General features: G+C 37.3%; 1 protein-coding gene across 2 annotated transcripts in view; it reads right to left on the bottom strand.

Moving 5' to 3' along the window:
- Positions 1 to 22,898, bottom strand: part of LOC139449439 (ubinuclein-1-like) — a 41,974-nt gene extending 19,076 nt beyond the window's left edge. For both annotated transcript variants that reach the window (XM_071230835.1, XM_071230834.1), the window contains exons 1-8: positions 22,647 to 22,898; positions 14,350 to 14,451; positions 12,835 to 12,945; positions 4,810 to 4,962; positions 4,281 to 4,334; positions 3,327 to 3,451; positions 1,804 to 2,083; positions 844 to 911 (exon numbers count right to left, since the gene is read on the bottom strand). In XM_071230835.1, the coding sequence (XP_071086936.1) occupies positions 844 to 911; positions 1,804 to 2,083; positions 3,327 to 3,451; positions 4,281 to 4,334; positions 4,810 to 4,962; positions 12,835 to 12,945; positions 14,350 to 14,451; positions 22,647 to 22,811 (1,058 nt within the window). In that variant the 5' untranslated portion in view covers positions 22,812 to 22,898. The remainder of the gene's footprint in view (positions 1 to 843; positions 912 to 1,803; positions 2,084 to 3,326; positions 3,452 to 4,280; positions 4,335 to 4,809; positions 4,963 to 12,834; positions 12,946 to 14,349; positions 14,452 to 22,646) is intronic.
- Between the last annotated feature and the right edge of the window lie 119 nt (positions 22,899 to 23,017).

Genomic DNA, 23,017 nt, shown 5'->3' on the forward strand with positions numbered 1-23,017 from the left:
AGATCTTAGTTCTCGCTACCACAAAGGAAAGATCTGAGGACATCCCATTGCGGGTCATGTCAGAATGACCTTTCATCTGACCAATCAGAGCATCGCTTATCAGATCATGAAAGTAACAGTTGGAATGTGATTTTTGATCGTGCAAAGTCTCTTCGGTTACAATGTTTATCCCACAGAAGTGCGAGACAGATGTTGATTTTGACAGATTCAGTTGTATAGCCTGTAACTAGTTCAGAATACACTGTTTTAACCTTTTAGAAATTGCATCGTTAGAAAACACGTTCTGACTGTCATTTTCCTGACCTGATAAGCAAAGCTCTGATAGGTCAGATGAAAGGTTGTCCTGACGTGACCAGTATTGGGATGTCCTCAGATGTTTGTATAGTGGTAGCAAGAACTCAGATCTGAGTCTAATGAGATTGAAGAACACTACCTTTCAAATCCAAATACACAGTAACACAACACTATCACAGATCCTGTCATGTAAATAGACTCCTACTCAGACACCCTTCAAGGCTTGTCAAAGGTTTGAATAAGCACAGGGCACTAGGCATGCTGCGAGCCATGTCTCCACATCATAATGGATACAAGAAACTGAAAAGGATGCTTGCTTCCAGGAATGAGATTGGAGACTGTAGAAGGACAACCTTCAACACATGACACAATGATATCTAATCAAGACAAACGATGGACAATCATGCTGCCTTTGACAACTGTTTTGTTGTACTGGTTTGGTCTTATCCATTCAAAAAGTTCAAAATAGTATGGTAACTGAGATACATCAGTCTGCGAGACATGTATTGGACAGGGTTTGGGGGCAAAATGAATTATAGCAAAACTCACTCTAACAACATCCTGTTCACGTTCGGTGAGAAAAATTTACACTTCCCTTCTCTAGACTCCTTGGCAGACTGAAAAAAACAACCAAACAAACTCTCATCATATGTAATGCCAGTTATTGTGGGACATAGTGACAGACTTCAAAAGACATTTGGGCTTATATCAGGGGACACAACTCTATTGATCATAAATATCTCAAAGGAGCATTCTTCCCATATATCATTTAAATGAAGTAGCAATAAAATATGTCAACCTTCACAAGGATCAAGTTTGGAAAATCTGCACAATTTCTTCTTGAAAATATGACTTGCTCGAATTAGTTTTCTGACATACAAATGAAAAACATTCAAGATTCTGGCTCTGAGTTTGTAGTTAAGCAGTATTGATTTCAGTTGAGAATGATTCCGGAAAAAACGCAGCAAAACATGCCATATATCAGTCATATTTCCCCAGCTTCCACTACGTTCCTCCATCACCTGCGAATACATACAACTGCTTAACGGTGTCATCAGTTAACAGCTAACTGGACTTTGTGCAAACCATACCCCGGAATGAATGAGTATGGTTTTACGCCCCTTTTAGCCATATTCCAACAATATCTCGGTGGGGGACACCAGAAATGGGCTTCACACTTTGTACCCATGTCGTGAATTGAACCGGGTAACGAGCAAAAGCTTTAACCACCAGGCTACCCGGCCACCCGGCCACCCTACCCCCCTACCTTTGCCAGTCACTGAAGCAAGGTGTAGAGTTAGATTCATGTGTTACAAGACCATGGCCCATATGCCACACATTTTCAAGCAGGAGCCATTGCTGTTTATGTGATGTAATCAGAGCTCATTGGTCAGAGCACCCATCTCTCTAGAAACAGGACACGGCTTGATTCGTTGGTTAACACAGCTCTTCATAGAACAATGGCTTTATGCACAGATGGATGATGGAGGAACATGGTAGAATGTCTACCTTCTTAAGGCTGGTGATGGTCTGCACAAGGTTGTCCGAGAGCCCTTGAGGTAGTGGGACCATTGTCTCCGGCTTCTTGTAGTCGTCGCCATCTCTGCTCTCTGAGTCTTCCTTCAGCAACATCTCAATGGTGCTGCTGATGCCATCATAGGGGTTGTAGCCTTCATCCGCGGGCCGGCTGCCATCACCTCCACCCCCACCATTCACAGCGTGAGTTGGAGTAGAAATGGAGGCAGTCTGTTGTTTCAGCAGCTCTGACACAGTTGGGGAAGTCTTTTTCCTAAACATAATATTGTAATCACATTTCATGTCCTTTTTGTTGGTTAGGAATTAACAAAGCAAGAAATGTAACAGGTAACAAGGGCAAAAGGGAGCGTGGCTCACTAATACCCCTGACCCGCCTAGTGTGTCAGTTGTTTCAAATTAAATAATGGATAGGGTTAGGGTTTGAAAAATTCATAAAAAAATGGAAAATTAATAAAAACAATTTTTTTCTTTTGACTGCAACCTCCATATGACACAGATTATATGTACTAAGTTTGAGATGAATCCACTGAATAGTTTAAGAGAAATCGCGAGGACAAAGTTTTTGGACGGACGGAATCTTGGTATAACTAATTATTTTCACACATAAGTCAAATAATTCCATACCATGAAAATAATTTTGAGAATTCAGGTAGCCATGAAAAAAGATGTAATCATGTCAGTTGAGTCTAAAAACAGAAAGAACTGGTTCTCCGACTGGACGGAAAAATACAAGAGTCATCAGAAGATGACATATGCCCCCTGTCTGGTGCATTTTGGAAATGGAGGTTGGCTACTTATCCCCACTTTTGGTTCTTCACCATCTGATACCTTCAGTTCAGTGAAGAAAACCTAATGCTGTTCAGTATTTTTCAATATCCCAAATCATCAAAAGATACCAGTTCACCACTAGACTGATCTGTATGGTAATTTTCATGAAGAAATATTCAATGGTTTTAGAGTTCTGCTCCATAAACAAGCACTACCCTCACTCTAAGTACAACTCAAACTTTTGTCATGAAAACAAAAACAATATCAAAAGGCACCAATTCACCACAAGACTGATCTGTAGAGCAAGTTTCATTAAGAAATATGCAACAGTTTTGGAGTTCTGCTCCAGAAACAAGCATAACCCTCATTTTCAGAACAAGTCCAACTTGTCATGAAAACAAAAAAATAAAGTTTAAAAAATCCCCAAACATCGAAAGGCACCAGTTCACCACAAGGCTGATCTGTATAACAAGTTTCAAATATTCAACGGTTTAGTTCTGCTTTGAAAAAGGAAAAGGGATGGCAGACAGATGGACATGCTGATCGCTATATCTCCCCATTTTTATAACCGGGGGATAGAACAGGTGAGGAGCAGATGGTTCTCATAGGTTTCATACTGGGGCCTGAGAAACACTAAAATATTACCTGAATCTCACACAAATTTTTGATACATAGTTTTTAACTTTCTAGTAGTAAGTGATCATCGTAAACATGGTCAGCGTACATACTTGAGTTTATTTTTGTCCAGTGGTTTTCTGCCTCTCTTCACCACAATCTTCTCCCCATCTGGACCAATCACTAGCCTCTTCTTCTTCTTCTTCTCCCCATCAACCCCCTCCTTCAGCTTGCGCTTCTGTGGGGTGAGCAGTCAGTGAATGAGTGTGGACTTACATCATAGTATTCAATCTTTCAGCTTTATCATCAAGCCGTCTTCATTATGTGGGTGTAAGGAGAGTATGTACAGATACAGCACTGTAGACAGGTTAATACCGTGACCCATCTTGGTCCGTGGTCCTTTGTCCCGTGTCATTCATAACTAATAGCCTTCTCCTCACATTTGAAACATCGAGCTATTCACACGTGCAATTTGATTTTTTTCTTGGGATATTTTGTTGCCTAAAATATTTCCATTAAGGTGAGTATGTTGAAAAACACTAAATAATTTAGATTTTCATCCACATCATCTTGACATGGGATAAATAATACAATGCATAATTGAGGATGGCAATATGAAGACCTGAGAAGTCACCCAGTGTGTGATCAGGAAAGAATGAATGAGTGTCATTTTTTTAAACTTCATCAACATTGCAGCTGTATCACAGCAACATGTAAATAATAGAATCTGTTCCAGACAAACCAGTGTTAACAGGATTGTGAATGACCCACACTGAGAGGATACGTCAGCCACGTCACACATAGCAACCACCAAATCCTGAATTTGGTAGTTCCATACAAAAAGAGGTGCTAGGGACAACTTATAGCATCCTCTCCTCAAAGGGAGGTGAAAACAGATCCAGAACTATGACAGCATATCAGCCTTGTCCAAAGCAATCTTACTACCTTCCCCATCGTATGATACCTGTAACTCATGATGGCCTAAGCAGGCAGACTGAATAAGCAGAACAGAGGCTAGACAGCTCTGTTCCCTTCCCTCTTCATTCCTAGCACCCCGGAGTACCTACCTTGGGGCCATTTTTCTTGACTTCAGCATTTGAGTCAGAGTCAGATTCAATCGTCTGGAATAAAGAATGTTCATAGTTATCCACACCATTAGAATACAACATTGTCAGTACTTCACAGGTTTGTCATAACAAAAACAACATTATTTATGCTTCTTATATAGAGTCAAACTTTGTACTCATTTATGCTCAAAACATGTACCATTATTACATTATCAATGTGGAGAGCAGAGGGCCGCAAGGCTGTATAGCACATGTTGCAGGAGAAATATTGCAATGTTGGTTAAAAATGGGCGATCATACTGCAAAGCAGCCACATACTAGATTCAAAGGTGATCATGGCAATAGAAGGAACATAGTGGATATAAATAAACCCACGAAGTACTGACAATGAGAATACAATTGGTATTATTTTACATGTCCTATTTTAAGACATGACATATTTGTCGTGTATTTGAAGATACTATTTCTAGGTTCTGCACACATACAAGAGAGGGTCTGATCATACGAAGGCCAATTTTCTGACACTAACCCTGATTTTCCTCTTCTTCTTGATGCCAGAACTCTTGAGGCCCTGGAAATCATCTGTGGAATCTTCGGATGCATACCGGAAGTCGAGAGCCCCTGAGTTGATGTAGAATCCTCCAAGTTTTGTCGTCAAACACCGAGGAACAATCTCATCATACTGTTACAACAAAGAAATAAGCCTAATGTTTCCATTCTTGATCAATATATTTCAAACTATCATAAATGATTGAAGGGCCGGATAGAAGTTCATTTCATCAGTGATCATGTGGTGAGGATGTAACGGTGCACTGAAACAACTCAATATTAAACTCAGCAATTTGGTACAGGGTAAGCATGGTTACATGATTGTGTTTTTGAGAGAGAGAGAGAGAGAGAGAGAGAGAGAGAGAGAGAGAGAGAGAGAGAGAGAGAGAGAGAGAGAGAGAGAGAGAGAGAGAGAGAGAGAGAGAGAGAGAGAGAGAGAGAGAGAGAGACTTCAGATTGCGAGATGGGTAGTCTGGATGAACGAGGCTACCTATTATGTCATCAATATGGAATATTGACATAAAATTATATATTAGTTCTTTTGTGATTGTATCACTATCAGAAAGTATTGATACACAAGGGTTGTATTGTGATACGTGTACTGCTGACGGACGTATTTCAATACTGATATACCAGTGATAATGCACACCCCATTTGGAAACAGGCCCTCTTTAACTATGCAATGATCAATGAAACGAGGCTATTATAAACAATTCAACATTCATTTGGTTCTCAAAACAATTCTTACATCAGAGAAAAGGAAACACTACAGGCTTCGTGGCTCAACCAACTTGCAACATGGTGAATCAAATTCCATACATTATCATACATTAAAATCATACATGTGATAAAAATGTAAAAATACTTGACAAAAAGACAAATTGTAACATATATATTTCTTAACGATATTCACATATAAATAATGTTGGTCAAAATGACATTTGCAAATTTCTGATATATAAGCTAGTTTTGCACCCTGAAAAACTTGGTAGTTTCAAACTGAAAGTCACATTTCGTATTACAAGAATCAAGAGCATCAGAAGGTCAAAGTCACAGCTGAGTCATTATGCAAAGATACATGTGTAATACCTAATGGATATAAATATCACAGCAAGAGTCTTATACTTTTTCATGAATGCCATGCTTAAGATTAGCACATTAAGTATCTGGAAAAAGAACTATCTCATATTTTCCAAAAACGACGGAGATTCTTAAATTAGCATGATTACTGGTTCTGAATAAAATGTTCAGATTTTTTCGTAGCGGATCAATGCATTTGGCAAATCCTATTTATTTTCATCATGTAGTCTTGGCCTTTTATTTCTTATTAGTTTGTTTCTAAAACTGACAGAACATAAAAAAAAAACTGGAATCAGAAAAATATTACAATGAATATTCTTTTACATCTAACTGTTTCATAATTGGGGATTTGTCCAAGGAACGCTGAAGCCATGTAATTTACAGTTGTTTGGAGGACAAAACTACCACCATTCACACACAGATGCTTCCTTTAACCATCTTAACTACTGTAGAGTTAGCAATGGAAGTCCAGATCGACACTGTTGGATGTTTCTCCTCTCAACTCTTAGTTGTCTTACTGCAATTTGTTGTGATTATGTGATAAAGATACTGTCAAACCATCAACGAACACTCATCTTTATTATTAATTTTTATAGTGCTAGTCCAATGAGATACTATGCCGCAGTTTAACATGGATACATAACTCATCCACAATGTATTGAGTTGTCCTTGTTTTATCCTGTTAAAGCCCAGCGCCAGGCAGGGAAACAACAAGCACCATATTTTAACTTCTTTGGTATGACGCAGCCGCAGATGAAATCCCCAATCTTCCCCTTTCTAGGCAGACACTCCCTCCACTAGTCTACAGAGGCGACCTCTAAGATTATGCAAACTTGAAACTACAGGGGTTTATCTGGACCTCCTCAGAGGCCAATATTCTGCAGTCTACAGCAAATGACAGTACTTTAGAACATGGATATAACGAATTGTTTCGTTCTAATAGAGCGAATAAATGGATACAACGAACTGTTAAAAATCCCTGATTTATATATTATCATATCAAATTTTCATTCATAACAAACTCTCTACAGCGAACTAACGGATATAGCGAACTGATATCTGATCACAGACAAGCCCATCTACCACTAATTAGTCATGTGAATAGCGAACTGAGAAATCTCACTCAGTGTCAAGTGTCACTGACAATTGGCTGTACGCAATCAGACACAAATCAACACAATAGCGGCGTATCAGCACAATCACTGGTGACGATTCAACCTTGTTAAACTTCCATGATGTTAATCTTACCTGTCCATGTAATTGGACTAATCTAGTCTGTAAAACCAACAAATTTCATTCAATAATGTTTACATTAATTTCGGTGATATTGGAATATATTATTCTGAAAAAATAATAATTTTAGATACAATTTCTTCCGACCAATGCATTAAGTTTTTTGAAGTTTTATCATTCGGTACTTTTTAACTGAAACACCGGTAGATGCGGGAGGAAACGTGTATAAACGGGTATGTGTATTGTGTTTTGTTTTAGTCAAGATGGCGGAATTTTCCAAGCGAAAGCGTATATAACGAACAACGTATATATATATAACATATACTCTGGTCCCTTGCAGTTCGTTGTATCCATATTCTACTGTATATATTCCCAGATCACATATTTCATGTGATATAGCAATAAGTAATGTTATGATTTGTATGGGAGACTTGTATGTCACTGACCAATTGGAGAAAACTAATGATGTTTTTCCACAATTGCCAGCCAAGTTTGTAACCTTGATAAATCCGTGAAACTAACGACAACAAAATGGCCTTTGTAGCTGAGAACACATTTCTGGGTACGTTATACTAATTGGCATCACCGGTTTTGACAAATAGATAACACTGTGGCCATTTATCCTCAAACATCCAAGGACTTAATGACTTGGACATGTAGGAGGTCCACTGTGCAGAACAAAATTAATTATGTAACTTAATCCTCAAAGCATGATGTTAACACATTGATTTTATGCAATCAAGTCAAAATCAACTGAAAATAGATTTTATCTGCAGTCTGAGCTTCATATAACCATGACAACTGTCTCCCTAAATGTTTCATCCACAAGTACCAGTCTGCCAACAAAAACAGTTTACACATTTATTTTTGATGACGAGGACTGCCAGAGAATATATTATAAAAATAATAATTACAGCAACAATGTTTCCATTTGTATTGGTGTTCAATTGTTTAGTTAGACTTAAAGTTTAAAACACTGATTCTGTGTCATCACGATATCATGGACTTATCTTGGTCTAGCTGCCCAGGGGCTCATATTCAGGCCCGAGTCTACACCAAATGTAAATGCCCCCCAAAAGCATTCCAAATTCATGTTAATACAGTACTAATTCATGGTAAGACAGTACTCATTCATGTTAATACAGTAATTTATGTTAATACAGTACTAATTCATGGTAATACAGTACTCATTCATGGTAATACAGTACTCATTCATGTTAGAACAGTACTAATTCATGTTATTACAGTTCTAATTCATGTTAAAACAGTTCTAATTCATGTTAAAACAGTACTAATTCATGTTAATACAGTTCTAATTCACGTTAATACAGTATTCATTTATGTTAATACAGTAATTTATGTTAATACAGTACTAATTCACGTTAATTCAGTTCTAATTCATGTTAATAAAGTTCTAATTCAGTACTAATTCATGTTGATACAGTACTAATTCACATTAATACAGTGCTAATTCATGTTGGTTGGTTGGTTTGTTGTTTAACGCCGCACTCAGCAATATTCCAGTATATGACGGCGGTCTATAAATAATCGAGTCTTTACCAGACAATCCAGTGATTGATTTAATGAGCATCGATCCATGCAATTAGGATGGATGACATGCTTAAACCAAGTCAGCGAGCCTGACCACCCAATCATGTTAGTCGCCTCTTACGACAAGCATAGTCGCCTTTTATGGCAAGAATGGGTTGCTGAAGACCTGGGCCTAGATTTTCGAAACGATCTTAGCTAAGATAAATCTTAACAACTTACGTTCAAAGATAAGTTATTTTAAGGTTAAGATAAGATAGATTTTCGAAACTACCGTAAACCTGTCGCAGATCAATCAGAGTTACGATACCTATCATAACTCTGACAGAGAACTCATTTGTGTTAGAGATGGAAAAAGCGGGGTGTTTCCCAGTGACGTCACGGGGATTTCCCAGCTGCTTACCATAACAACAACATAGATACATGTAAGTGACACAGAATTCATGATTACATTGTCAGGTCACATTGTTTAACATGCACATATTTGAGTGAAATTCTGTACAATCCTACATATGTCCTTCATGTAGACGGTTTTGTTCTTATGATAAAAGATGCCATGACTAACCGAACACAAAAAGCATTCGTGTGCCATGCAATAGCATTTTTCAAAACCAATAAATGCTATAATCAATAAGTTTAGTGTTACCACGCTTGAACTATTAGAACTGAAATAATGTGCCCAAAGATACTTCACTATTTTCACTTCAAATGGTCCTTTCGTGAGCGCACAGAACTTTATGATATAAACACATCGCGAACAAAGTCAAGGACGAAAGTAAGGGACGTTATTCTAAATGACAATGACGAGACCTTTGATCGAACAGCATATGCGTTCAGCATTAACATGCGTGTTCAAGTCTGATGTTAAGTGATGTATACTCTATATTTTGTGTTTATGTCAAAAGTCAAGTTTATATTAGTGTAAACACCAACATTATACGTGGAAACACTCAACACAAAAATTGTTCAGGAAGCAGCGCACCCACAAGCAAGTTTTTAAGACAATCTAAGCTTGTTAAGTTTGTTTTGTTATTTATGTATCCAATATATTTCAGGAATTAACCAAGGACTTAAATACAATATCAAGCTATTAGTATTTAGATGATGAAATTATTTTTTTTATCTATCTCGATCCATAATTCTTTTCCAAATGTAAAGATGACACTAATTTTCGTTCGCAAAGGGAGATAATTTAGGAATTGTCAAGTCATGTTGTCTCATGGAACACGCCACAAGTTAACGTGAACATACATCCTAGGTAGTCATTTTCTATCCTTTCAGATTAAGTAGAGATAATAAACTGATTTGTCTGATTTCAATTAAATCTGGCTGAGGAGCGAAATACCTTGTATGTGTCGTATCTGTTCCAGAACGTAGTTCAATGTTTGGCTTGTCGAACAGAATTGCTGAGGATCATTTACTAATATTTGTCCGTTGAACCTATACGTTACAACGATTTTATTGTCTCAAGTATATCTATATTTTTTTTAAGATAAAACCGGAAGATGTAGACTTGAATACTAAAAAGTTCAAAACATTTTAAAACCGGTTTATTGAATGCAAAGATTATTGTGTTGAAAATGTGTATTTTATATTGATCAGTAAATTTCATTCAGTAACTTTTTTTCTGAGAACATATATTGGAAAGTGAATTTTGGACAATGTGCAATCTATGCTACATTTTGACGATAACCCAAACGAGCATGGGAACAAATTTTTTATATAATTTGTCGATACGAAACTCTATGCTTAACTTTTGCTGTCAAAATTTCAGTAAATTGTTATATTTAATGGAATACATGCCGTTAATCACCTGTTTGTAAAGAATGCAATTGTTCAACAGACAGTTTGTTAATCACTTTGTATCAAATATTTGTCTTTCAAGAGGACATAGATAACTTGGGTATTGAATTTAAAACGAAACCAATAATTATAATTACTTTTGCAAGAAAAATATTAAATATGGTATACAAATTTTAGATCACATGTATTTCCTTGTTAAGTCTATAAATACTACACTGTATAGTTAAAATTCAGTTATTAAAACCACCCGTCCCACACGATTTTAGATGTAAAAACTTATGCGAAACCTTAATGGGTTTTTTCTTTCCAATGTATATTGATATAATTTTATAAACTGCTATATAAAATAAAGACTAAAGCATTTACACAAATGCGATCCAGCAAATAGAAAACAGCGGAACTCTGCGCTTTATGAAAACTGTAACATTAAGCAAGGCCTAGGTGTCCCGGGCGAATACAAAGGGAAACCACTCTCAACTATAGTTTAAACTAAGGTTAGCTCCCCCTGAGTTATCAATAAGGTCACGGTCATTACTGTAGCCTGCCGACACCTTCCGTTTTTATCCTTCCCAAACTATCAAAAAGGTATGTTGTTTCACAGTTCTTCAGCATGGACTCGGATAGAAATATATTGTAAGCTATTGACTCCACAGTTATGTGGATCACTGTCGGGATTAAGAACATTTTGGCATGAAATCCTTGATGCATTCTTTGTATTTTCGAAGTGTCAATTTGAATCACTCAGTTTTACAAAATGAAATGTCAATGTTTGAACGTAAAGCAGACTAATGGTTTGTCAAAATATCTATGGAAAAGTATGCTGCCATCTTGGATGAGGATAAAATAAACTTACAACAGGTATGGGGCTATCTTAGATTTACGACAATCTTAAGATATCTTTGGGCTACGATAGTTTCGAAAATATGCTACGATAGCCTACAATTTCCTTACGACAAATTTACGATAATTTTAGGGCTACGATCGTTTCGAAAATCTAGGCCCTGTTCTATCCCAGATCTTCACGGGTAACTAATTCATGTTAATACAGCACTAATTCACGTTAATACAGTACTATTTCATGTTAATACAGTATTAATTCATGTTAATACAGAAAAAAATCATGTTTAGACAGTACTTATTTTGGATAGGACAGTACAAACTTAAATCTTATTGAAGCTGCGCCATTTTCTCGATTACCAGTTCCCTGATTGCAATGAAATTCGTATAATCACACTTATCATCTGTCAATGAACATTTTGATGGCTTCATGCATTCAGTTACGCTATTAATAAATGATACTTTACAAAAAAGTAAATACTTACATTATTATTAAATGCACAATCAAATGCCCATCTTTAAAGTTCACATAATGAAGCCCCTAAAAACCTGTGTATGTCCAATCTCAAACTGTCACTGAGTCAGTCTGGCTCCTTGAAAGAAAGGTTGGCTCCTCAGACTTACAATTGGCTCCTAAGATTTACAATTGGCTCCTAGGACTTACATTTGGCTCCAAATATATTTATGTTATGAGGCACTTGGCTCCCTGGTCAAAATAAGAACTAAGCGGGCATGATTAGTTTTAGATTACTGCAGAGAATGCAATTCTATGAATACGGTGAGACACTTCTGAACTTCAGAAAATAAAAACTTAAAAATTTCCTAATATTAAACAAAACAATGATTTGGGTTTGGAATCCAAGGTATCCCTGTGTTGAGTAAGCTTGCTGAACAACTCTTCCCAACAGACAATGTTCCAGATGCTCGAATGTAAGATTACAAGTGAGGGCAGTCCAATTAATGAGGCAACATGTGATTCTTCTGCCTGAATAAACAAGTAACTGTGGGGTTTGACTGAGTGAGCATGGTGAGTTTGGTTCAACAACTTTTTAAACAATATTTCAGCTATATCAGTTTTCCAGTTGGATTTGGGAGGAAAGCCCATGGTGATTCAGGTCTAAGATGCTTACCACTTTGTTGAAGCCCACGGGCACAGATATGGTGCTGACAAAAGTAGAAATATAAATGGGGCGAACAGGGATTTGAACCCACAATCATTGGTATCTGGCATGCCCAACGGACACAGCTCTGTGCAGAGAATTGGCCATCCGTACTCCCAACAGAAATGAGAAACATAACGTAAGGGAAATATGGGATTCAAACCCACTATCAAAGGTTTCTCCACAGTCAGTTGCAAGTCCTAAGACCCCACAATCCAAAACCATGACTCCGCCTTCCATGTGGGTATAAACAATTGGAATGCTTGTCAGTGAGTTTAGCATCACACATCATTCCCACCCTTTTCTATACTTCTTGACAGGATTAATCAGATGGTAATACTCACAGCTTCAGAGTTGTCAATAAAAGCATCTGTCTCATCATAGCCGTCACCAAGGTCAACCAAGTCACGCAGCCGATCGCTTGGACGACCTTTCTTGGTTTTCACTTTCGGACCCTGTAAAAACCAATTACCAGTTAAATCTGCTGAATGACATTTGATGCTAGATAAAGAGAAGTATTCCACTATATGAACTGTCTATCAAATGTTGTGACATGCTTCAGTCAGCAATATTCCAGCTATATTGCATGCAGTGGCTTGTCAATCATCTGGACAAACTGGAGACTTGGGACAGCAATAGCGTCAGACAACAGGAAGTATTACTAGGAGGTGTCATTAATTGGAAATGTTAGTTTTGATATATTGACTACAAGTATCACGATATAAATCGATTACTAATAAAATAATTATTCTGTAGATGTATTCACATAAATTAGTAAAAATTACCTATGTAGACCAACAATTAATCAACTTCATGCTAAATAAGAACTAGGCTGATCCATGAATTTCTTTTAGTTGAATTTTCTCTGTACTTATTGTCCATTTTAACCATGGTAATCTTAATAAAAGTAAACATTTCTGTGGCAGTGATTAATTAAGTGAGTATAGATATGCATAAATTTCTATCGATACAGTATTGTCTTAAAAAATTATCAATACATAACATTCCTGATATTACTTGATTTCATTTACCAACATATCTTTCTCAAATTAGAAATCTAAATTTTCATGAGTGAAAACTACAAGAAACACTTGCATGTATTCATTGTAAAAATCCCCAGATAATAATATATGGCCGCAAAAGTTGGGAGAAGTGAATTGAAGTTAGAAGTTGAAAATCGAAATTTTAGTCTTATTAGTTGTCAAAAATTTCATCTCAAAATCTAATCTGTCAGCCACTCATTGTGACAAGAATTTAATCTGCCAAGACAATCACACAATCAGAGTCAATAAGCCACTGACAATGCTTGATGCAAGGCATGTGTGTACGGTGGCCCATACCCTCCACTGGTGAGATCATTTTTCACTGTATGACTCTATATTTTATCTGGCGGTGAGATAAAATATAGAGGTTTACTGGGGAAAATGATCTCACCAGTGATGGATATGGGCCACCGTATGTGTTCAATGTCTGACAAAAGTTACATCTAATTAGTTCATATATGTTCATGAAATATACTTAATATTTTAAACAAGGAGGAATTAGTGAACAAACATTGATTCCACTTCAATTTCAACATGAATAGTAACAGTGAGAAAATATACATATACTATTATTTATTAATAAATCTGGATGGTAGGTGTTTCACCAGCTTCCACCTGCAATGCTGTGTCTAGAAAACATCATAAAAGAAATCTCTGAAACTAACAGCTATGAGGAAAGGCCTTGCCTTGTTATGAGACCAGTCAAACTGTACTTGTGATATGAAATATTTCTGTTTTAATTGCATCCACAATTTCACTGTCTATTTCAGTGTGTGAAGATCAATACAAACAGTATTAACTTCACACTTAACCTACATATTTCTCTTCAAATGCCTTGGCAATGGCCTCCATCTTGTCAGCATCATCATCGTCACCGAATGGGTTGTCAGGGTCTCCACCACCACGCTCTTTCTCACGCTGAATTCAAAACAAAGCCATGAAAGTGTCATTCATAATTAAAGACATCCCAGTGTTCCAAAATTATTGGTCACAAATGATACTTCAGTCTTACACGGCTCCCCATGTACATTTAAGGTTTGGGTGAAAATTATTTGAAGTGAAATCTTGAAGTATTACATATGCAGTGTTTGAAATTAAGGAAGTCCTAGGGAGCCGAGAGCTCCCAAGCATGTGTGCATGGATGCATGCAAGAGGGAGGGAGACAGACATTACTGTCGGGGTCCTTGCCCACTGAGATGACATGCCATAGTTTAATATGGATACCCTCACTCAGAAACATTATACTCCAAGCTGACCAGTCCTTGTTTCAATGCCAAATGCCAGATTAAGGAATTTCAGGATTAACAAATCATTGCAGCGATAGAAACTAACAGTTTTAGTACACCAGACCTTATAATGATAACATATAGCAAAACCCTGGAAATAGCAATAGTCCTGGTGATACCGTAACTATTGGGCAGTTTGGCAAGTACTATAGGACTAGAGCCAATTTCTGACACAGCATTGGTAGATAGTATCGTTTGGGCAAGAGAGTGACTTTGAGGCTCACTAGTGGCCAGCTGATGCAATTATGCATTGTACTCACGCAAGATTATGTTTATCGACTTACACAAATTCGCAATATTATATTTGTATTCAATATTTATCCCACTGTCAGCATCAGTTCAGCTCAATTTTCTTGTTTCCATGGAAATCAACATTTTAAAAAAGTGACAAATTTTCATAAACATGATCATGTCATGAGAGAATGTTAAAAAGTTTGCCATCATGTTGAGTGTGGAATAATGAATGTACCAAGACCAGGCAAACCAGTAATACATAGCATGAACAATAATCCATGCTCTCAAGGTAGCAAAGTTTGAAAGGACATTTTACTCCATCAATATAAAAAAAAATTAAAAATCATAAGGACACTTTGGATGACTGTCAGCCTCAGTCCTTGAAATTGAACCAGCAGCGGTAGAAGCTAACATTTAGTCCACTAATCCTTATAATGATATCATATAGCCAAACCCTTAAAAAGGGCAAATTTCTACTTCCTAGTCCTTATGATACCTTAACTATTGGGCAGTTTGGCAAGGACTATAGGACTAGTGCCAATTTCTAACGCTGACCAGTCTGAAAACCCTGTACAATACACCATCAGTCAGGTGATATGCTTTGACCACAAGCACAGATTCGGGATAAGAAAATAACGTATATTTTCACTAGTCCCAAAATGATCTCAAACACAGACATTTATCTAGTGTTACAATAATAGTCCACAAGGAAATGTCACGACTCATTCCGGAATTTCATCTGTCTCAAACCTGCAAACTTTACCATGTTTACAACATTTGACCCGTGAAAATCCAGGTATAGGTCTTCAGGTGTGGTGTTGTGTACCTTGTCGAAATCATGTGTCAACTGATCGCACCAACTCAATTATTTACTGCAGCCATGACAAGATTACCACTAGATTGATTCCTTGAAACAAAATTTTACTGTCAGAGAATGGATGTACACACATTTCAAAAATAGAGGATATTTCATGTGTCTAGTGAAATATCTCCTTTTCACTCCGTCACGTCCCAAAATACAACTTCACACGATAAGACTGACAACAGCCTTTTCACAACATCCAGGTCCTGCCATGGCCCTCCAGGTCTCCAGATTTAAATCCAATCAAACATTTATCAGAAGCACTTGATCATGACTCCGAGCATGTCAGCAACAACCACAGAACCTCTGATAGTTGACACAAGCACCGCAAGCAGAGTGGGTGAACATTCGCCACAATTTGGGATCTGATTGCTTCCATGGGACAATGATGATGCCTGTCAGTTTGGACTAATGGTGGCCATACAAGATATTGAGAATAGGTGACCTTTACCTTGAAATCTACTGTTCCATGTGTGCCATATGGAACCTGGGACAATAACAATGTGTGCCAGTTTCGAACAATCGATTACCATCTGTTAATTCTTTTTAAAACAGTAATATACATCTAAGATCAGTTTTGCCTATCTTTTCTTGCAGCGAATATATAACAAAAGGAACTATTCCTCATACAATAAAAGTTTCAGATATTATTTCTACTGATGACTCTAATAAAATTCTTTTAATGATTATACAAGGCAGCGTTAGAAATTGGCACTAGTCCTATAGCCCTTGCCAAACTGCCCAATGGTAAAGGTATCAGAAGGACTAGTAGGAATGTGCCCTTTTTAAGGGTTTTGCCATATGTTACCATTATAAGGAATAGTGGAGGAAAACTGTTAGTTTCTAACCCTGTAAGCATGGTAAGGTACATGTATATCTAAACTGAATCCCTGGTATCACAGGAGAAAATGTGTTTACAGCTTGTTATTTCAAGCTCTCATCATATGATAATCTGAACATCTCCACTTGAACAAATTCCAAGCATAACAGGAAATCAGTTGAAATTTCAAGTCATTATGTTTTATCACAAAGTTTACATTTTTACTGACCAAATTTATCCTGTTTGTTCATCTGAAGCAATACGATGCAGTGTTTGACTGCGCATTATATACAACATGGCAATTTTCCCTGAAACTTGCACCCAAGAATGTGGGGTGTGTATTGTACCTAAGTGTAAATAACTCACAAGAAAATATGATAATAATGCAGACATAGCTGAGACACGATAGCTGGGATCAGACATCCAAAGTTTCAGATTCATAGGCCGTGTAGTTGAAAATATAACATTAACAACAGACACACAACCAGACAATGGAAAACATGCCACAACATGAGGTCACTTGAATTTCAATCAGGTGAGCGAAAAGCCGAAAACAAGATGTGAATAATGTCAACTTATTCCCCAAACCCAAATACACATTTCAATGACCTTAAATTCCAGTCAGTAGAATTTCTAAAGAGGCAAAACCTACCCACAATTCTGGCAAAGGTGCGAGGGCCCGTTTCACTATATTTTACATGATACATGTAACACTTCCATCCTGTGTGAAAATTGGCTATATTACCGGTTAGGGTAGACATACCGAACGTAATATCTCTTGAATATTTGCACGTACGACTGATCCATTGTTTATGACATAAAATATTGATAACATTATGTCATCTGAACAACAGGCTACGTGCAATTATGTTTCTCTGTAGGGTTCTTTTTCATTTTCTATATCCCACAACCACTACACTGATGACAAAGAAATGATGTACTGAGTCCTATTTAGTACAATCTCTCTGGTGAAAAGCATATCTGTCACTGGTTCAGCATCAAAGGAAATACTAGGGTGTTACACTGCCTTTGACCAGTGTTTTGAAAAGTCTTTTATTCAAGTTTGATGTTATAAATAGACCATGAGGAGCAGGGTTAGAACTAAACTGAAAAGCTTCACTAGCCAGGGTAAAGATAAAATGTACTTCTACTGTTAAAACAATGGGGAAATTATGAAATTTGTACTAGCCCCCAGGATTATTTACAAGCCCTGGGCTCGCGGTATTTTCCCCCGAGGAGTGAGTGATGATTAACGCTGCTTTGAACAGTTTTCAGTTGAGACTTGAAACTTGAAGCGACAATCATAGGGTTTCAATGCAACTCAGCACAGTAAATTACGATACCTTACGGCAATTTTGTCACCATACTGTTTTCACAAGGAAAATGTAAATTTACTGATCATCCGTATGTAGAGCTTTATTGAGAGTAAACATCTCTTCTTTGAAAAGTAGTGTTGGTGATACTACAGTTATTAAACTGATAAGGTGATCACTCTGGAACAGGCAACATAGATGTAATGTCTATTTACTCAACATCATGGAGATCCCTTTCTGTTTCTGGTGCCTCGTGTTTGGCCTCTTTGGTCACTGGACCTGTGAAGATTCCGGGGTAGAATAGGTCTTCAGCAACCCATGCTTGCCGTAAAAGGTGACAATGCTTGTCGTAAAAGGCGACTAATGGGATCGGGTGGTCAGGCTCGCTGACTAGGTTCATGCAAGTCATTGATCCCAATTGTGTGGATCCATGCTCATGATATCAATCACTGGATTGTCTGGTCCAAACTCGATTATTTACAGATCGCCGTCATATAGCTGGAATATTGCTGATTGCGGCGTTAAACAACAAACCAACCGACCAACAAACTTTAGTCACTGGGTGAAATTAGTTACGGAATGTAGAGAATGTAATATGGAGTAATCAAAGCTACATTTTTGCAGCTGTAAATTTGACATCTTTTGACCATCTAAAAGAGGACTTCACACAGCCTTCTTCCTGTGATTTAGTATGAATGGCGAGCAAAATATAGTCATGAACATGAACATAGATGTGATTCAACATTCATAACACTATTCTCCATAATTACTGTAAAACGCTAAGAATATCATCATGATCATGAGCTCTGTGTTATCATGGTATCCGATTCTGTGAATACTCATGTACCTAGGTCTGTTTTCAGGGACATGAGTAGTTTTAGGGCAGTATGCTCTAATTGTTTTCAATTTTTTAATTGTTTCTGTTACACTATAGTGTTTGTGTGCTGAACAACAATCATCACAGAAATCTGCTGAGCATGGTCACAAATCCAAAGTTGAGTAAAATTGTCTTGTCTAGTCAGCTCTTAAATAATAATGCATGTCCATATTATATTGATCCCATAATTGTCAGAAAAGGATGACAAGTTCGGGCGAGTCAACTCCAAAACATACTTTGCACCGTCTAATATTGGAAGTACTTCATATAGTGACCAAAGCTCCACCATCTCTACCCTAACTATATATATTAAAACAATGTTGTAAATTAAAGACCTGACAGGAGTCAATATTCTGACAAATATCTGAGATATAGCTTGACTAATGTTTAGTTGTTTGTTTGTTTGTTGATTATGTTTAATTTCAGGGTTCGAAATTATCACAAGTCTGCTAGTCTGGGGCTAAACTTCAGGAAGGACTAGTGAAATTAGCTTGTGGACTAACACTTTTACCAGTAGATAGACAGCAAAACTGTATCGGATCATAAGTGAAGGGTAGAGACAATAACAGCCTGCAAATGTAGACACTAGTTCGAAGCTCGAATCCAGTAAAATTCTGTTCAGACTAGTAATCTCAGTTAATAACAGTAAAGATAGAACATTTAATTATACTGAAAATGGTGCCAAGGTCAAGGTTGGGGCTAGTAGTCTCAACAATGTTCAGCACAGATCCTGAAATATATATATATAATCTCACCAGCGTCTTTGATATCAAATATATTATTACACGTTTAAAACTCCCATTAAGAATTTATAAACTCTTATCAACGAGTGTTGATATGTTTGATATCAAAAGATGTGAGGGTGAGATTTGATTTATCATTCTTCCATTTTCTTCAGTTTGTGAACAGTAAGAACTTAAGTCCAGTGTAAAAAGTTCAGCTAAACAGCTTCAGGGGCAGGGCTAAGTGATGTCTTTCGATTGTGACATCATGATAATTGATTACATCACAAGGATCTGAAATGAATTGTGCTGCAATTTACTGTTATGATATCTCACTGGATTGCAATCTCAATCAAGCAATATCTTGCCAAGGAGTTTTTATCGAAGAGTTTTGATATATTTGATATCAAAAGACACAAACGTGAGATTCTATTTATCATCCAACATCATTCTATCAACATTTTCAGTTTAAAAAAAATAATAAGCAGTGTCTTAGTGTAAAAAGTACTGCTAACAGCTTCAGTAGCAAAGCCATCAGTGATGTTATTTGATTGTGATGTCATGGTAACCAATAACGTCACAATGTTCTGCAAAGCATTGTGATGCAATTTCATTGCTGCGATATCTACAATGTAGATATCGCTTGATTCCACTCAAGGGTAACTCCTGTGGGAGCCAGTTTTGGATGATAAATTATAAACCATAACACATAAGTGCTGATGAAAATAACTTTGGTCTAAATGTTTACTTTCTTGTGACATTATACAAGCTGTTCAGCAATAATATCCAAAACTAAGACAGCAATAGAGTTGCCTCCCCTAAAGTGACCAGACTAAAGGATTATCAGAGAAAATGGTGTAGAAATTAACATTTCCCAGCCAGCATAGAGATAACATTTATAGAATCGTCATAATTCACTCATTTTTTCCAACTCTCATTACCCCTGTAAGAACGTAGAAAAGTGGCACACGTGTCCATAATGTCAGGGACTCACACACCCTACGCTACCTACACAAACTCTACTGAAGTGAATTGACTTGTAGACATGTAAATCACTCTTGCGAGCTTATGCAACGTCAGACACTTTGGGCAGCACACTGAATAGACACAAATTACAAGCCTGCTAACACAGCATAACATAACTACACCTGCTTACAAATAACAGGACACTGACAGGTGTGCTAGAAATCTTTATTCAATGTGAAATAATGTATTATTCAGTCAGAAAAATAAAATATTTACCCTTGTTTTCGGCAAAAGATTATAGCTCATTATTAGAAAGCCTTTAGTTTCAATAGGCAAATTTTAATTCAAGTGTGTACAAGGATAGATTAATCAATTTCGAGATTGTTTTACGATTATTTGCCAAACAATTATTCACGAAATTCACACTCTAAATTTCACATTAAACATCATATTCATACTGTGGAACAAATATTTCTAAATAAGGACCTGAACTGTTTCAATTGAAATCTATCGTGAAGTTCAACTTTATTAAGATTGCGTCACTCCAAAACAAGAATATGTTCCAAATAACAAATATACTTGGAAATCAGGACACAAGTGCATGTATTCCCGTTCAAATATCAATTCAAACACATCTCCAAACAAAAATCCGGTAAAATCTGTATTTTCCACTTTCCCGCACGTGTAACCTAACGCGCGTGCATGTGCGCTCCGGCGTGAATGACGCGCATGCTAACCCACCCGCTACCCAGGGGCAGCAGTGCGCGCTCATATCTATCACGCGAAGACATCCCCAGCGCAGTCAAACCCCCAACACACAACTCAAGACCCGCCCGCTAACACCAACTCACACCACATGCGCAAAACGGCCCATCATATGACCTTCCGCTGTCAAGTTCACCCAATCACCCAATAATCAATCAATAAAATCAATAACTTACTTACAAAAGATCGTGAAAATCAACCATCATCAATAACGCACGCGAGTGCATTGTTTTCAACACAAGGAAGCGTCGGTATCAATGCATAGACAACTGTGCTAAAAATAGATCTTGACCTACTTAGTCTCTTCCCTCACGTGGGCAAACCCATACGATCGATCTTATTTGCATAATGACAACAGAAATTAGATTTATCAATCATTCTCAAATATGTAATTACAGAAACTCTTTAGCCTCCTGATAATATATAACCCCAAACCACGACACCAGAGCTTGACACGGCTAATATAATCCAATACATCGAATGACATGCAGCTGAATGTAGCGAAGTTTACAACTTTAGAAAGAAAATTAAACTTTCAACACAAAATATTATCACGTGATGTCAGTTAACCAAAATGTACATGTCTGTTCCCTTATCTCCAATTCTTCCCGAACACAAATAATAAAGTTGATCAAAAACATCTTATGCCTGTTTCCGCCTAAAAGTAGCGCTGCATAATGTATGAAAATCTCCCAACCTGCCAACCCAGCCTTGGCAGACGAAATGTGCATGCGTGTCCTAGCTCGGGCCCAACATGGCAGTCGACAAATAACCTGCCCTGTGGGTTATGCTTAGCTTCACAATTTAACAATTTTTCAATAAAAATACGCACATCTCGATGAAAAGACGTCTCAAAATTTGACTCGTCCAAAAGTTACGATTGAGCATATACCGATGCTGTTATAAAAGTGACAGTGTGACCAGTGGAGGGAGTGTGGGAGAGCGTTAAGTTGTAAAATTTTCCCAGACTGTTGTAGTTGAGGGTTGGTGGTTCAAAATGGCGAAGCATAGTATCTGCCTGTTTTCTATGCAACTTGAGAACATTATCGCTCCTACTAGCCGAGGTTCGGCCATTTTCAAGCACATTTTATCATCCAATTCATGAACAGGGATAGAAAATGTCGACTTACAACATGACAGGGGATGGACGGAATTCCCTACGAAACATGTAAGATTGAAGGTACATGCATACAGTACAATATACCAATTGAAAGGACAGAGAATACACTATAACTTGCGACATTTTGGTGTAGTTTAGATGAACTTACCACAGCATTTTTCACTAATTCGGTATAGGAAAACTCAGGGCAAGTCGTCTCGGTCGAATCAGTTAGTGTCAGCGAGAAACGATCTGCTGGCGGGTACGACAATTTCTTCTTCGGCTTTTGTGTTGGTGTAATCGTCTTAAACTCCAATCTTTTTGGCTCGGCCATTTCGAAAAATGATAAACTCCATCGATTTGGTCGTTTTTCCTGTGAATTATTGAGTCCAGACTTCACAAAAATGCCAAATCTGCCGCCATTTTGTCACATATGTGACGTCAGATCTGACTGACCTTCTCAGCTGTGAAGAGTCATGGGCGAGTCTATATACCGAAGGGATAAGTATTGGGGATGATAACGTTTACCATCTGCCATAC

The sequence above is a fragment of the Haliotis cracherodii genome, unplaced genomic scaffold, assembly GCF_022045235.1.
Source record: "Haliotis cracherodii isolate W230 unplaced genomic scaffold, xgHalCrac1.p SCAF_8, whole genome shotgun sequence".
NCBI lineage: Eukaryota > Metazoa > Mollusca > Gastropoda > Lepetellida > Haliotidae > Haliotis > Haliotis cracherodii.